Raw genomic sequence first — 16,648 nt, 5'->3', positions numbered from 1 at the left:
GAGACGGGCGCACGGGGCCGGGGTGGGGCTCGGGGCGTGGTCAAGCGCCGCCGGGGCCCTGGGAGGCGGGGCGCAGAGCTCAGGAGGTGGGGCTTAAGGAAGGAATCTGTTCAGGAGGCGGTGCAGTTCAGCAGGTGGTTAGTGCCGTGGTGGGCGGGGCGTCGAGGGGAAGTTGGAGGCGGGCTCTGGGCCTTGGAGGTGGGGCCACGGCAGAAGGGGCGGGGCCATGGCTTCGGTGGGGCGGAGTCAGAATTTAGCGCCAAGTTTCGCTGGGCGGGGCAGCGAGGGCTCCGCGGGAGAGTGTTCAGTCAGGCCGAGGGCCAGGTAATGCTTCTCGTTGTTCCAGCACTTTTTCGACAGTCTTTTTGGCAAGGCCCCTACGTGCAGAAGCGTCGTCCCTTGAGCCCTATCCTAGCCCTCCCCCGACTCCTCTGGGACTTCGGCCTCAAGCCCAGTCTCGGGTGCGAGGGTCGCCTCAGGGCCTGTGGTCTTAGGCCGGCGCTGCCCTTCCTCTCCTTGGCCAAGGGCGCTGAGGTAAAGTTGTTGGTTTGCACCTTTACCTCAGCCCTGCCCCGTACACGGAGGGCGAGGAGAGACCGAAGAGAACAGCAGGCCCCTCCAGGTTGGTGGGTGGCAGTTTTAATACGTGAGGGAGCTTGCTTAAGAGGCTTGTGTTGGGCACCCAAGGCCAATAGACCCCCACAGCCTCCTGACAGAACGCTAACAGTGCATGTGGAGGCCTTCACGGGTCCAGTCAGCCCGTGGTCCAGTGTCTCCTCAGCGCCTCGCTCTCTCAAGGCTGCATTCCTCAAACAGCTTCTACCGTGGGAACCATGGGCAGGCCGTACTTCTGAGAGCGGGAGAGGGATGAGGAGGCCCTGGTTGCCTGGGTGCGGCTAGGAGGCTCACCTCATTACCCAACCAGATTCGTTTGCCAGACGCTGAGATTTGAGGCAGAGAAGGGATTTATTCATGAGGCAGCCACTCGATACGAGGAAACAAACCTCAAATCTGCCTCCCTGTGGACGGGCAGGCGAGGGGCTGTGGGGTATTTATGGGCTAAAGAAGCAGGGTGGTTTCGCACCAAGGTGGGTGTGGAGTGAGATGATTGGAAATAAGTAAAAGGTGAGGTCATAGTTGTTTCATGCAAGGGCAACTAAACTATAGGCTTCTTCATGAGACCATCGGTCAGAAAACAGCAGGTTCTGATGGTGGAGTTTTTGACCCTCTGACGTCAAAGATCACCAAGCTCCCGCATGCCCAGTTGGAGGGTTGGTGGTCCTAATCAGTCTTAACTGGCCTGAACTAGACACAGCTGACTCCAACTTCCTGGAAAACAACTTGGGTGAACATCTTATTGTTTAGGCTTGGGGGGACGTGAAATCATTTGTAGCAACAAATAAAGTGAACTTGAACAGTGAAGGCAGGCTATAGGTGTGATGGGTTTAACCGTGATTACTCTGATTTCATTGATTTCTCCCAACACAGATAGGAACCCTTGCTCCCCCAGACCCCAATTAGGGTCTGTCTCTAACCCACAGAATCTTTAATTCACCAAATACTTTTTAAGCATAAACTATGTTCCTGGTAGGGTTTCCCTGGTGGTTCAGTAGTAAAGAATCTGCCTACAATGCAGGAGACCTGGGTTCGATTCCTGGGTTGGGAAGATCCCCTGGAGAAGGGGATGGCAGCCCACTCCATTATTCTTGCCTGGAGAATTCCATGAACAGAAGAGCCTGGCAGGCTATAGTCCATGGTGTCGCATAGAGTCAGACATGACTGAGCAACTAATACCTCACCTCATGTGCCTGGTACTATCAGGTGCTGAGGATGCAACAGTGAGAAGAACCAGGAGTGGTTCCCTGCCCTCCAGGGGCTCAGGGTTTCTATGGGGGAAATAGGTATTGAACTAATTATCACACAAATAAATGTAGAAGCACCATGGCAATATATACAGTGCCAGTGAACACATGGAACTATGAGGGCTTACAGTGGGAGCTTTGACTTTGCAGGGAAAAGAATCCAGAAAGGAGTTAGAATGGTACACAGGTGGGGATGGGGAAGAAAAGAAAAAAAGTTACTTCCATTTGACCTTATTATGTCTTGAGTAAAAAGCAGGACAGTGAAAGGCGCTGGTGCTGCCCCTGGAGTTTGAACTGTGTTCAGAGTCTAATAAGTTTACCTTCATAAATCTCTTGAAATAACTATTTGGAAGCATCTTGGGAGCTAATTTGTTAAATATACTTGCACAATGCAGTTGATGGGGACAGATGAGTCTTATTACCCCTTTCAGATGAGAAACACTTGAGCCCTGCTCAGCTATGAGAACAAGAGAGGAAAATTAATTCTAATTGAATGCGTTTGTTCTCTTATATCTGTTCTTCTACAAGAACCATGTGAGCACAGGATCTGACAAAAATTGTCCTTTATTCCATCAACAGTTGATTGAAGTAAAGAGTGTGAACTGTGGTTATTGCTGTGTTTTTACAAGGAATTAAAGGTTTCTGGGTCTGAAATGTTGCATAAATCCTCTGAGTCACAGCATCCTGGGGTAGAAACATCTGATGTAAGATGATTGGATCTTGGTCCTGAAGGAACGATGTTAGAGCTCGGTCATGCGTACTGGCTCACTTGTGCTGTTTTGGTCAGCTCTCTGCCTGCAGTGGTGAGTGGAAACCATTGGGAATGGGTCAAACTCATGAATACCAAGCTTTCTATTAACACACATAATAGCTATTAATTACCTTTCCTCTGAGGAACCAAAGGGCATACAGGGTCAAACCAGAGTAAGTGATGCTGCATGATGTTATACTAAGATATTAATAAATCTAGGCTTGTCTAGCCTCCCTGACGCCATAGATGGGAGGCAGATTGCGGAAGACCCCTAAGTGGGCCACACCATTGACCTACACACAGACAATACCTTTATCTTTGTCTGTGGGCTCTTGGGAGGGACAAAGGTCATAGGTAACATTTCTCACACCTGAGCTTGGAAGGATCAAGGCACTGAAGGGATTTGTAATGGTCCATGGACCTCACAGATGTGGTGTGTTCAGGTGTTAGTGAAGATTAGGACTGCTATTTAACATAGAAAGTGAAAATTCCAGTGGTATTGATGTGGAGAGAAGCTTTAGGGTATATCTAAACAGTCCTTTCAGTGGCAGAAGACATGCATATATGCACACACTATAGTAAAGATTCAACTTCTGGATTTGAGACTTGCTTTAATAATGATGATGATGGTGATGGTGGATGATGAAAAACTAATACATTTTAACTATATGAAATGGTTACCTTTTAGAAATTATGCTGTGGGAATGGCCATTCAATCAGTACCTTGAGGTTTTTCCTTTCTTTCTTCTATGGCTAATGGTTTCTGCAGAAAAGGACCAATTGATTTCTTTCTAAAATGTTGCTTCAGGGTATAGAGACTTTTATAGGTCATGTTTCAACTTATAGGAAAATTTTATAGTTCAAATATAAATTACATTAAATGTGGGCTTTGTAATGGAGTTAAGGTTAAGTAAAGTTCTGACTTTCCTTAGGCTATTTATGGTGTTCAGGAGGCCTCCATGCTGTTGAGACAGGAGCTCTTTGAAAGCAGAGGCATGGTCAGGATTGAGTGTCACATGGGATGTGAGAGGCTCAGTCTCCTGATGTAACTATGGAGATGTAGAAAGCAGTGTACCAGGGCCGTTGAGTGCTTTTGTTGATGGCAGGACCAGTTCAACCAGGGTTGAACTGTGTTCCCCTGAAAGGATGTGTTGGAAGTCATGACCCCTGGTACTTAGGAATGTGACCTCATTTGGAAATAGGGTCTCTGCATGTGTAATTAAGTTAGGAGGAGATCATACTGGAATACAGGTGACTGTGAATTCCATGATTGGTGTCCTTTTAAGAGGAGAGAATTCCATGTGAAGACAGAGATTCAGAGAGAAGTTGGCTATGTGATGGTGGGCACAGAGATTGTGTCTACAAGCCAAGGAATGCCAAGGATTGCTGGCAACCAAGAGGAGCTAGTAGAAGCCAGGAAGACTTCTCCCCTACACATTTCAGAGGGATCAAGTGAATACCTCGATCTCGGACTTCTAACCTCTAGTTCCACAAGACAACAAGTTTCTATTGTTGTAATCCACCCCAGTATGTGGTGCTTTGTTATGGCAATCCTGGGAAATGAATGAAACTGGAACATAGTTTTTGGTGCCAAGTGCAAAATGAAAATGGGGTCTTTGTTAAAAATCAGGATTTTTGAGATCAAACCAAGCTGGGGGCTCTTCTGAGTCTTGGTCCCTGTACTACTGCCCAGACTGCAAGTTCACAAAGATATCCCTGGTTGCTGGGTCCTCAAAGTGCTGGACCCTGACACACTCAGAAAGTGGTTGAAATGGGTTATTACAGTGTGCACTGATCAACCACAGAAAACTCTCAGACTACTCACGTCTTTTTCCGACAAAAGACTGTGAATGTCACGCCAGCGACAAACAGAACCACAAGGACTCCTGTGACAACTGTGAGACTGATTGCTGTGTTTTGGAGAGCAGATGCCCTCTTCATCTCTGCTCCTGTTAATAAAAAATCAGATGGTTTTAAATGATCTGATTAAGAGGCTGCTCCTGGGTCTCTGGGAAGTTTCCTATCCAGGCACTGGTGAATATTAATTATGGAAACGAAATGTACATTTAACCCAAGAAAGTGCTCACTGTAGAGAAATCTCATAGGACAAGTCATTGAAAGCCAATTTACTAAATGACCTATTCGCCAAATGACCCATTTGCCTAATGACCACTTTGCCAAATGACCAATTTGCTAAAACCCAATTCACTGAAAATCAGTTGGTAGGATGTCCTGCTTATCAATAACGGATGATCAAACACACCTCACCCCAGGCTCCCAGGATTACATATGGGGCAGGTGTAGGGGCCAAAGAGTTGTAACAAAACTCTAAAACTTAAAAAGAAATTCTCAATAACTTAGAGAATTGCCATTCATTTAGTTTTCTGCAAACATCCTGTTTCTAGTAAATTCACATGAAGATTGTGGGTCTAGTTTCTAATTGCTCAGTTGTGTTCCCAACTCTATGACCCCCATGGATTGTAGTCTGTGAGGCTTCTCTGTCCATGGTATTCTCCAGGCAAGAATACTGGAGTGGGTAACTATTTCTTTCTCCAGGGGATCTTCCCAACCCAGGGACCAAACCCAGGTCTCCCGCATTGTGGGCAGATTCTTTACCGTCTGAGCCACCAGAGAAGATTGTGGGTAGTGGCTTGGCAGAAGGGAAGAGTGCAGGGAGCTGTTCCTTGTACTCCATTTCGAATGAGTGTGGTTGCTCTAAGCATCTGATAAATCACTGGGCACTAAGTCTCCCCACAGAAGAAATGCTGGCGAGTGTTTGTAAACAGCCAAATTCCCAGAGATGCTTCCTTTCTTTATATCACCGAGATTTAGTTTTTTGAAGTCTTAAGGATTCTCAGCCTCATTTACAGGAACCCCTGCCCCCATGTCTAGCCATGAGAAGAGCACTAAAGCTTTTTTCCTCTCCTGTGAGCAGCTTTTCTCTGGGTACCAGCATGCAGAGTTGCTGAAGGAAGGCCGCTTTTCAGAATCTACAAGGGGCATCTGGGGGGCAGACTCTACATGTTTTCTGAGGCTCAGAAGGATTATTGCCTGATACCCTCTATGGAGAGCCTTCCTTTTTGCCCTGTAGGCACTGTATAAAATGTCACCAACACAGCAAGGGACTTCCTCCTTCATCTGCTACCTGTTCACAGCTGCTGCTGATAATCTTGTGCTGGGGGCACTGAAGCTGCCAGGAAACAGGATTGTTCTGCTTGATGTTTCCCCGATTCAGAAAACCCCTTTTTGAATCTTCTCTATCTCAGGACAGAACAAACCACACTACCAATCTCTTGGTGGTGGCTTTTGTGTCTCACCTGTGTGCTGGTCGTAAGTGTCTACCAGCATTTCCTGGGTGACTGCCAGGGAGCCATTGTGGGGCTCAGGGGTAACTCCCAGGAGCTTACACATGAGGGGGTAGATGTGGATGCTGTCAAAGGGCTCAGCCAGGTGATTCTTCTTGAAATCAGGCCCGAAAGCTCTGAATATGGTCTTCATATCCATGCAGACATTATCAAAACCATGATCTCCTTTGTTGAAATATAGTATAATTCGCTGAAAAATAATAACAACGAAACAGTCATTTAAGATTCCAGTCCTCTGAAAGAAAATTGCCCCTTAGTTAATTCCATAGTTGTTAGATCCAGGAAATCTTTGAGCACTTAAATGACAAGGAAGGACACTGCTCTCTGCAGTGGCAGAAAGGAGCAGGCATGGAAGATCTTTAAAGAAGAGAATAAAGCTCACAACTTCCCTGGTGGCTCAGATGGTAAAGAAGCTGCCCACAATTTGGGATTCCTGGGTTCAGTCCCTGGGTCAGGGAGATACCCTGGAGTGGGAAATGGCAACCCACTCCAGTATTCTTGCCTGGAGAATTCTGTGGACAGAGGAGCCTGGTGTGTGGGGTCACAAGGAGTCAGACACTCCTGAGTGACTAACACTTTCTTTTTCAAAGAAAAGCACACCTGTTGGAAGCAGTAATAAGATAGTAATACTGACGGTCCTAATAGGCGCAAACATAGAGGGCTCACTGTGCACCAAGAAGTGTTCTGAATGTTTTATAAAGTGAAGGCTCTATCCTCATCACTGCCATTTTACAGATGAATAAACTACCCTGAGTCATGTAGTAGCCAATGTTGGAGCAGGTGTTTGAACCCAGACTGGCTCTAGAGCTAGGAGCATTTATTTTCTTTTTCAAAAATATTTATTTATTTATTTGACTTCGCCACATCTTAGCTGTGGCACACTCCTAGTTGGGGCTTGTGGGGTTGAGGATTGAGTTTGGGCCCCTGCATCGGGAGCTCAGAGTCTTAGCCACTGAACCAACAGGAAAGTCCCCAGGTATGTTGTTTCTTATGGCACAAAGTTGCATATTTTTTTGGGGGGGCGGGGGAGAGGAGGATTAAAGAGGAGGGTATCAGGATTGTAGGTAATTGTTTAATGAGTACTAGATAGATTTTTGTCTGACCCCTTTTCAAGGGACAAAGTAACATCAGTCACACCACAGCACTGTTTATATTTTCTTATTTTCTTAGGACCAACAGATACTCTGGCATGTCAGACATGTGATCTCTGTGTATTGAAAAGTTGGTCTCATAGTTGTCTTGATGCCTGTCTGCTCAGCTCAGGCTCCCTCACCTGGCTAAAGAAACCAGTCCAAAGGCATTTGAGGCCATGCTATGCTCTTGTGCTCAGTCACTCAGTTATGTCCAACTCTGCAACCCCATGGACTGTAGCCCTCCAGGCTCCTCTGTCCATGGGATTTCCCAGGCAAGAATACTGGAGCAGGGTTGCCATTTCCTACTCCAGGGGATCTTCCCCGCCCAGGGATCAAATCCATGTCTTGTGTCTCCTGCATTGGCAGGTGGAATCTTTACCACTGCGCCACCTGGGAAGAACTTGATGCCATGGGGCAGCCTGTTAAGAACAGTTAAGTGATCCCAGTAATGGCCTCATGTTCTTTGCAAGCTCCTAAGAGCGCCGAAGAATTGATGCTTTTGAACTGTGATGTTGGAGAAGACTCTAGAGAATCCCTTGGACTGCAAGGAGATCCAACCAGTCCATTCTAAACGAGATCAGCCCTGGGTGTTCTTTGGAAGGAATGATGCTAAAGCTGAAACTCCAGTACTTTGGCCACCTCATGCGAAGAGTTGACTCACTGGAAAAGACTCTGATGCTGGGAAGGATTGGGAGCAGGAGGAAAAGGGGATGACAGAGGATGAGGTGGCTGGATGGCATCACCGACTCGATGGACATGAGTTTGAATGAACTCCGGGAGTTGGTGATGGACAGGGAGGCCTGGCTTGCTGCTATTCATGGGGTTGCAAAGAGTCGGACACGACTGAGTGACTGAACTGAACTGAACTGAATCCTAAGAGAGAAGAGTCACACCCACTCTGCTCTGCACATCAAGGCAGGCAGGTGGGTGGGAATATGAGCAGTGGACTCAATTAGAGCATTGAGACACAAAAGATTTTCTGTCTAACAGATAGTTTGCCAGAAGATTAAACTGATCACTGCATCCCATCCCTCAAACTATCTGGTTGGTCATGCTGGGAATAGGACTGTCCAATTAAATGTCTTATCATCCCTCTCAAACTGTGACATCATTAACCAGGTTTACAAAGGGGTCAGTACTATGGAAACTTCTTGGCAGGGCCTTTGCTCCAGGCCACGTGGGGGCTTACAAAATACCAATTAAGTTTTGCATTTTACTGTAAATGTTTCCACCAATATTAAACAATAACCTTATGAGCTTTCCCAGACCTGTTATACTCTGGACTTTCAGCAACTGAAGAGTATACAGATTGCAAATGTAATTATGACATTTGGCTTCTGTTCATAGCCTTAGACAAGGATCCTTCAGGTTGTACCTGAGACAGTCTTCTGTCATGTGATATTGAAGCATCACTTAAACTTTGTTCTGTCATGAATTATTGGTTGGTAGTTTTAAAAAAAATGGGATGCAGTGATCAATTTAATCTTCTGCCTGCCTTGATGCGCATGTCTTATGTATGTCTCACAATTAGCATTGATTTTGGTATTTTCTTCTTTAGGCTTCTTATTTTTTTCGTAACAGCTGTGTTGAGATATAATTCATATACAATGCAATGTATCCATTTAAAGTATACGATTCAATGGTATCTAATGTATTCACAGAGTTGTGAAACTATCATCACAGTCAATTTTAGAACGCTTCCATCACCCCAAAAAGAAAGCCTATACCCCTCAGCAGTTACTCCCCAATCTCCCTACAACTTCCCCTGGTCCTAGACAATCACCAATCTATGCTCCGTATCTATAAAATTGTGTATTCTAGACATTTCATTTAAATGGAATCATACAATATGTGGTCTCTGCTATCTGACTTCTTTCACTGAGCCTTATGCTCTCAAGGTTCATTCACATGATAACACGTTTCAGTACTTCATTTCCTTTTAATGGCTACATAGTATTCCACTGTATGGCTAGACCCTCTTTTGTTTATCCATTCATCAGCTGACGGGCATTTTGGTTGTTTTCACCTTTTGTTTATTAGGAATAATACTGCCATGGGCATCTGTGTATAAATTTTTATGTGATCAGGATTGCCTTTTTTCTTTTGACTGTATGCAAATGGGAATGAGAAGGTGTTTTTTTGGGGGAGGGAGGGGTGTTAATCTCTTGTTGATCCAACACATAGGCTTGGGTTTGTACATCAGCCTTACATTTCTAATACCAAATCACTCCTCTCCAGCTTTGGTTTCTTCCTTATTACAAAGGGAAGATAAGAGAATCAACCTTTAGGGTTGTTAGGAAAACAAAAATAAAGTGTGTGTGTGTGCGCTCAGTTGCTCAGTTGTTTCTGACTCTTTATGACCTGATGGACTATAGCCTGCCAGGCTCCTCTGTCCATGGGATTCTCCAGGCAAGAATACTGAAGTAGGTTGCCCTTTCTTCCTCCAGGGGATCTTCCCGACTCAGGGATCAAACCCACATCTCCTATAATTCCTGCATTGAGGTAGATCATTGAGCAACCAGGGAAGCCCAAACATGAAATAACTCATGTTAAATTTTTAACACAGCCCTAGACACAACCTTGGTCAGAGATATATGTCATTATTGTTGCATAATGGTAAGATGGAGCAGGGTAGGTAGGGTGGGATGCGGGGAGGTGGGGAACACTCAGAAAATAGTGGGCTACTACTAACTCATCATGCATGCACTTATGTTTTAATTTTTTTCAGAACAGTCCTTCCCTACTGGCTGCCTTCCAGATCCAAGATGGACTCTATTTTAGAATCCACTCACCCCGCTGATGCTATAACCAGGGTCGGCGTACATCACGATTGGCAGGACCCGCTCGTGTTTGGCAAAATGGAAGCGTTCTGGAAATTCCTCCTTCTTATAGACATTGAGGTGAGGATGAGCGTTCTTCAGCGCTTGGTAAACAGCTTCCTCTTGCCCTGGTTTGGGCAGAAGCATCCCAAAGCCGCCGTAGTCCACAATGTCAAACTGGACCAAGTCCTTGAAGCTGATGTAGTTTCTCAGGAGGATCTCGGTGATGTTGGGTTTCTTTTTCATGGTGGTCATGCCGTGGTCTGACGTGATGATGACATTGAGGTGCTCAGTCAAGCTGTGCCTCCCAATGGCTTCCAGCAGGTACCCGATGGTTCTGTCGATTTGCTGAATCATTGCCCTCCTATTCTCTGTGTCAGGTCCGTAGAGGTGTCCCACGCTATCTGGCTCTCCATAGTACAGGGTCACGAAGTCAAAATCTTCCTTGGTGAACCAGTTCATGACGATGTCGATGTTCTGTCTCCACTCTGTCTCGTTGCCATTTGGGTGGGTGTGCGACTCCACCAGGGACCGCTGGACAGCCTCTCCTTGGTACTTGGCGCCTCCCCCGGGATAGTGGAATGACGCTGTTTTCCTCCCCTGCGAGTGCAAGAATAAAAGCCTGTTAGAGCTGTTTCTTCTGTCTTTCTCATCATATGCAAAGCCCAACATGTTGGCAGCCCTGCCCCAGTCCAGAAACATGCATAGAAAACATGTGGGCTTTGGAGGCAGATGGGATTGGGCTTCATTCCTGACATCACCAGGATCTCCTGGAATCTAAAACACCGATAATTGGAAGACGTGCCTTTATTGGAGAAGGCAATGGCACCTCACTCCAGTACTCTTACCTGGAAAATCCCATGGACGGAGGAGCCTGGTGGGCTGCAGTCCATGGGGTCGCTAAGAGTCGGACACGACTGAGCGAGTTCACTTTCACTTTTCACTTTCATGCATTGGAGAAGGAAATGGCAACCATCTCCAGTGTTCTTGCCTGGAGAATCCCAGGGACGGGGAGCCTGGTGGGCTGCCGTCTATGGGGTCGCATAGAGTTGGACACTACTGAAGCCACTTAGCAGCAGCAGTGAAGAAAAATGCTGCCAGTGAAACCGCTGACACTTCAGTGACTGGAAGATGTGTTCCAATTTGGGATGGCAAAATAAAAAATAAAAACGTTCCTTGGATTGGAGGAGAAATGGTACTTTCTAAACTGGCGGTGGTGAGTGAGTTCTTTAGTCTCGTAGTGCTTCAGTGTTTCTGCCTGTAAAATGCCAAGAAGCTGATGGGACTTTTTTGAGGATTAATCCAGATAGCTTTAAGATCAAGTGTTGGCATTGTGTTTTGGCCCTTGGCAGGCACTCTTTTCATTGCCTCTAGACCTAACAAGCCACCACAAGCCTTCCCCAGTGTGTCCAGTGTGTGCAGTGGGCAGTTAATATATTTGCCTGCCCAGCGCCCACTCCACCATCTGCAGGTTTGGAGCATCTGACATCCCCTGGAGGCTCTCCTCCTTGCTCTTGCTCCATGCCTGGTTTGGGGTGTGTTGGTCCCACATCAGGCTCCAGAGGTGGGGTGTGGCTCTGGGCTGGCCAGTCAGGGGACACTGTGTCCCCTGGCCACAGCAGTTGGTTGAGCCTTGGGCCCATGTCCCAGCCAGAGCCAACGAGATGAGATCTGCGGACTCCCTCTGGGGCTGTTAGAGATGAAAGAATTTGCCTAGCTGTTCCCATCTCTAATGTTTATAGACTCTGGGGTATTTGCAAAAGCGAAGGCTGTCATCTTATTCCCTGTGCAGATGTCTGCTTGATGCCGGACCCAGAGGCAGACAACAGAGCAGTTAAAGGTGTGCTTATTGCTGGGTTGCCTGGGTTTATCTTTTCTCTTTCATTTGGATGTGTGTTGCCAAAACGCTCTCCACCTCTGTCTCCTCATCTGTAAAGTGGGGATGTTAATGCCACCTCGTGGGGTGGTTGCAGGGACTAAATGCACGTGGAGCACATTGGTAAGCGTTCAGTGAGCTCAGCTTTTGTCTTTCCTGGAGAGGAACAAAGAGCATTGGGCCCAATCGCACGATCAGGTAGAGGGGTAATGATTATTTCCTCCAGTTTCTGTCTCATGAGGGGCATTGAAGGTGGAACTGAAATGTGCCTGTAGACCCCCGGGTTGGAGTCTGCAGAAGGAAGCTGAGATTGGAGGCTCTGGTCATGGAAGGAATGGCTGCAACAGGGAGCATGGGATTCCTCACGTCCGAGGAAGGTGGTGGGTCATCCATGAAATTCTGCTGAATCTTGCAAGGCCTGACCAGAGCCTGGGGTTGCTGCTTGACCTGAAACTGTTGTCAGTGGCCCAGCCACCTTCAACCTCTCTGTCACACTGCGGGAAACCAGGCAAGGCACTAGATTACAGCCGACAGAAGAGCCCTGGCCTCCTTAAAAGCCTCCTTAAAAGCCGTCATGGGAGGAGCTGCTTGTCTCTTCCCTCTCCTTGTCTCCAGTGGGTAAACTGGGGAAAGAGGGGTGGGGTGGGGGCTCGAGAGAGTGGACCATGGGTCACGCTCCTTCTTTTCCAGGCATCTGGGGCCACCAGAGAGTCTGTGGTGGGGTAGGGAGCGTGCTGGGGATCAGAGCTTTGACTCAGATCTGAGATGAAGGTTTTACCATGAGCAGAACTGAGTCTTCAGACTGAAAATGAGGCTGTGTTAGCAACACAAGTAATTTCAAAGTCATGAAAATATTAAGCGATAATACTCCTCGGCAGAAAGGTGTTTTTTTTTTGGATAAAGCCTGGTAAAATTGTTAGGAAAATAAAATAATTTTATGTACACTCACCAACGAGTTAACAGTAAGATGGACCCATATCACTAAATATGTTGTTGTAAAGCAGCTCCTTGACCAGGACTGGGCACATACTAGGCACTTGATAAATTTCTGGTTCCATAAATGACTGACCTGCTTATTTGGGGAGCAACTACTTTTCTTCATCCTGGCTGTTAACTTGAGGGCTGTTCTGTGACTCTTCTTGTATTACCCAAGATTTGGATATTCTGAAAAACTCTCTACAGTTCAATGGCTTTAGTAGAGCCAAGAGAGGGTACTGGTGTAATGGTGTCAATTTGGTATAGGGAATAAATTATGGGATGAACTGTGGGGTATTAGCACCTGGGTCATGGCTATGTGGCATACGACTGGGTATAAAAGTATAATCAAGTGTAATGCCAAACTTACCATGTACCATTTGAGAGAAAGAGGCAGGTAAGCTATTTGGAAGTTGTAGGGGATGCTGTTGGGGCCCCATCCAGATCCCCTTATTGGGCTTGTGCACCCACATCCATTTCTGTGGGGGTGCTGCTAATGTCTCACTGTTCCTCCATGTTTTGGAAAAATCCCGTTGCCAAGTGGCCAGACCTGCCTCACCTGAGTAGGTAGCCTATACTGGTCTTTTATCCTCAGCAGCCCACGGCTAGTGACCAGCAGCAGGACATAAAGCCAGCTCCCTGGCTTCAGGGTGGGATAACATGGGGTGCAATTCATGTTCCTGTGCTCCTGGGGGATCAGGCTGAAGCTGGTGTCCAGCAGAGGGCACATCTCACTTAGCTCATTCTCCTGCCACGTCAGTTTTCCTTACTCCCGTCTCCTGAGAGCTCTCTCTCCATATGTTACATGCACTGCGTCCCTGCCTCAGGCTCTGGTTTTAGGAAGCTTGACCCAAGACAGAAGTCCTAACACTAAACGCTTTGCACAGTTCCAGAAGTTCTTCTGTCCATAGCTGTAGGTGAATATTGTCCCTTCTGCCCTCCAGCGTTCATTTCCTATTTTGGGATCCGGTTTTATGTTCTCTAAAGCACTTTCCCCAACCTGAAATTACCTTAATTTGCTTGCTTTGAAAACTATCTAATTCCCTCCTCTAGAAAGTGTGGCTGTTTTTGTTGAATGCATTTTTCTTGGGACCTAGGACAGGCCTAGCTCAGACTTAAGTGCTGACTGCTGATTAAGTGCATGCTGCATGAATGCATGAATCACATCTCCTTTTAGGGGCAGAAAACCTACCTTCTTCTCTCTTGATTAACTTATGGAAATAGTTTCATAAATGCTTTCTCTTTTGGGTTCTAGTGTCTTATTTGTAACCTCTACAGGTAACACATTTTCCTTTCTGATAATAGAATTTCTATGGTTGCTTTAACTTGCAAATCCTCTAATATTTATTTATTGCATTTCTGATTGGCATTAGACATAATTCTTAGTTTTTAGCGATGGTAGTTTGTTTAACTCTAAGTGTAAATTGACTTTGCTCTCAAGTATGGATTGATTGGAAGGATGAAACTTCCAACATTTTGTAGAACACAGTTTGGCTATTTTATTATTTAGAATAAGCTGACATTGACATTGTGAGGGACTTAGGCAGCACTGCATATTAGTTAAGTTCCTAGGTATTTGCCTGTTAAATCTCAGATGTTCCCGACTTAAAATTGTTTTCTCGTGCTATATTCTTAACACATATTCTTTCTTTAAAGGTATCCAAGCTGTGGTCTTAGGAAGCTATGGTTTTTCTCGCTTGGTCCCATAGAAATTTTAGGATTTATGATGCTTTGTGAAATGAGCTCCAGAGAGAAATATATATGTGAGCATGTGTATACACACACATACATACACACACACTTGACTCTGTTTATTTGGGATCTACGATAATCAAAAGTGCTATTTTCAACAAATACTTCTGAGAAACAATCTGAGCACTTAATTGGATGCAAAAGAGTGGGTATTTACTATTCTACCCTTTAATTAGCATAATCAGTGTTTCCAGAAGCAATAGCAATTGGAAAATCACTAGTTTTATTAGGTGCATTATTCTTCCTTAGTGTACTATTGCATCAGTGTGGCTATTACTCTTAAGCTGCTGCTTTAAAACAAGAGTTGATACTTCTTAGGGCAAAGCCTGAGTGTTGGCTTTTGTATAGAATCTACAGAACTCTTTGGGGCTTCCCTGGTGGCTCAGACAGTAAAGAATCTGCCTGCAATGCGGGAGACCTGGGTTCGATCCCTGGGTCGGGAAGATCCCCTGGAAAAGGAAATGGCTACCCACTCCAGTATTCTTGTCTAGAGAATTCTATGAACAGAGGAACCTGGCAGACTATAGGCCATAGGGTCACAAAGAGTTGGACGAGACTGAGCAACAAACACTTAACAGAACTCTTCAGAACCAATCATTAGTGAAAGAGTTTCAGTTTGGTTTTGTGTTTTGTCTTGTCTCTTCTTTTAGTGGACGGAATTAATGTCACCAAGATGTATAGGTTTTATAAAGGGCCCTGAAGTGTTCATCCCATTGTACTTTGGTGGATAGTATGTTTAGTGGTTTAGGGAAAGGAGTTAGTTACACATTCTTGGGAATGACTGAGTGGAAAGAGATGGACTCCATGTATTGGGCTGGCCAGAAAATTTGGGTTTTTCTGTAATAGCTTATGGAAAAACCCAAACAAAGTTTTTGACCAATCCAATATTTGAAACCATAAGTTGGTTCTGAGTGTTTTCATCGTTCTTCTGTGTTCTGGAGGCGTCACTGAACAGAAGGAATAGAGAGGGCCAAGAGTCTGTGTTTTAACCCTCCCACGCCCTTTTGGAGGTCGGAGTATTATTCTTAGAACCTTTATGATGTGTGATGGAGACACAATTTGTACCAGTACTGGGATGCATTATGTTGCTATTAATGCTCTTCTAAGCAAAAACTGCTGGCACCCTCTTTCTCACAGCTTTTCCAAGTTTGGAAGCTTTTGTCTAGGAGATCTGGCTGACACTGAGAACCTTAGCTGCCCTCCCCACCGTCTCTCCAAATCCCCTCCTGGTGGCAGCCTACCGCGGTCCTGTTACAGACTCTTGGCAGACATGAGTATCTCACCCACACCATTTCACATCTTAATACTCTTTCTGTCTCTTCCATAAGAGGAGAAACATGCCCCTAGGTTTTCATGGCTTCCCAGGTGGTACAGTGGTAAAGAACCCACCTGCAATGCAGGAGACCCGGGTTCCATCCCTGGGTCAGGAAGATCCCCTGGAGAAGGGAAGGGCAACCCACTCCAGTATTCTTGCCTGGAGAATCCCATGGACAGAGGAGCCTGGTGGACTACAGCCATGGGGTTGCAAAGAGTCGGACACAGCTGAGTAACTAACACTTTCACCTTCCTGGGTCTCACAGCCATAGCTGCCTGCCTTTCTCTGAGAATTAGGACTTCTGAACTTGGTGAAATACCTTAGTCATTGATCAGGTTCAGTTATCCCAGGAGCTTGTTTAAAATCCCAGCCTGCTCTCTGGAACTTCCCCGGTGGTCCAGTGGTTAACACTTTGTGTTCCCAGTGCTGGAGGAGCTGGGTTCGATCTCTGGTCAGGGAGCTAGATCCAGCATGCTGCAACTAAAGATCGCGCATACTTCAACGCAGATCCTGCACATGGCAGTGAAGATCACGCATGCTGCAACTAAGACCCTGCTGCTGCTGCTAAGTCGCTTCAGTCGTGTCTGACTCTGTGCGACACCATAGATGGCAGCCCACCAGGCTCCTCCATCCCTGGGATTCTCCAGGCAAGAACACTGGAGTGGGTTGCCATCTCCTTCTCCAATGCATGAAAGTGAAAAGGGAAAGTGAAGTTGCTCAGTCGTGTCCAACTCTTAGCGACCCCATGGACTGCAGCCCACCAGACTCCTCCGTCCATGGGATTTTCCAGGCAAGAGTAC

General features: G+C 46.1%; 1 protein-coding gene across 1 annotated transcript in view; it reads right to left on the bottom strand.

Moving 5' to 3' along the window:
- Nucleotides 1–246: 246 nt before the first annotated feature.
- The window catches only part of LOC102274618 (ectonucleotide pyrophosphatase/phosphodiesterase family member 7), a 38,125-nt gene continuing 21,723 nt past the window's right edge, over nucleotides 247–16,648 (bottom strand). The window contains exons 3-5 of the mRNA XM_005887827.2: nucleotides 9,904–10,530; nucleotides 5,931–6,168; nucleotides 247–377 (exon numbers count right to left, since the gene is read on the bottom strand). Coding sequence (XP_005887889.1) covers nucleotides 247–377; nucleotides 5,931–6,168; nucleotides 9,904–10,530 — 996 coding nt within the window. The remainder of the gene's footprint in view (nucleotides 378–5,930; nucleotides 6,169–9,903; nucleotides 10,531–16,648) is intronic.

This window comes from Bos mutus, chromosome 25 (assembly GCF_027580195.1).
Source record: "Bos mutus isolate GX-2022 chromosome 25, NWIPB_WYAK_1.1, whole genome shotgun sequence".
NCBI classification, from domain to species: domain Eukaryota; kingdom Metazoa; phylum Chordata; class Mammalia; order Artiodactyla; family Bovidae; genus Bos; species Bos mutus.
The sequence above is the reverse complement of the archived record's forward strand: the minus strand, read 5'-3'. Positions and strand labels throughout refer to the sequence as shown.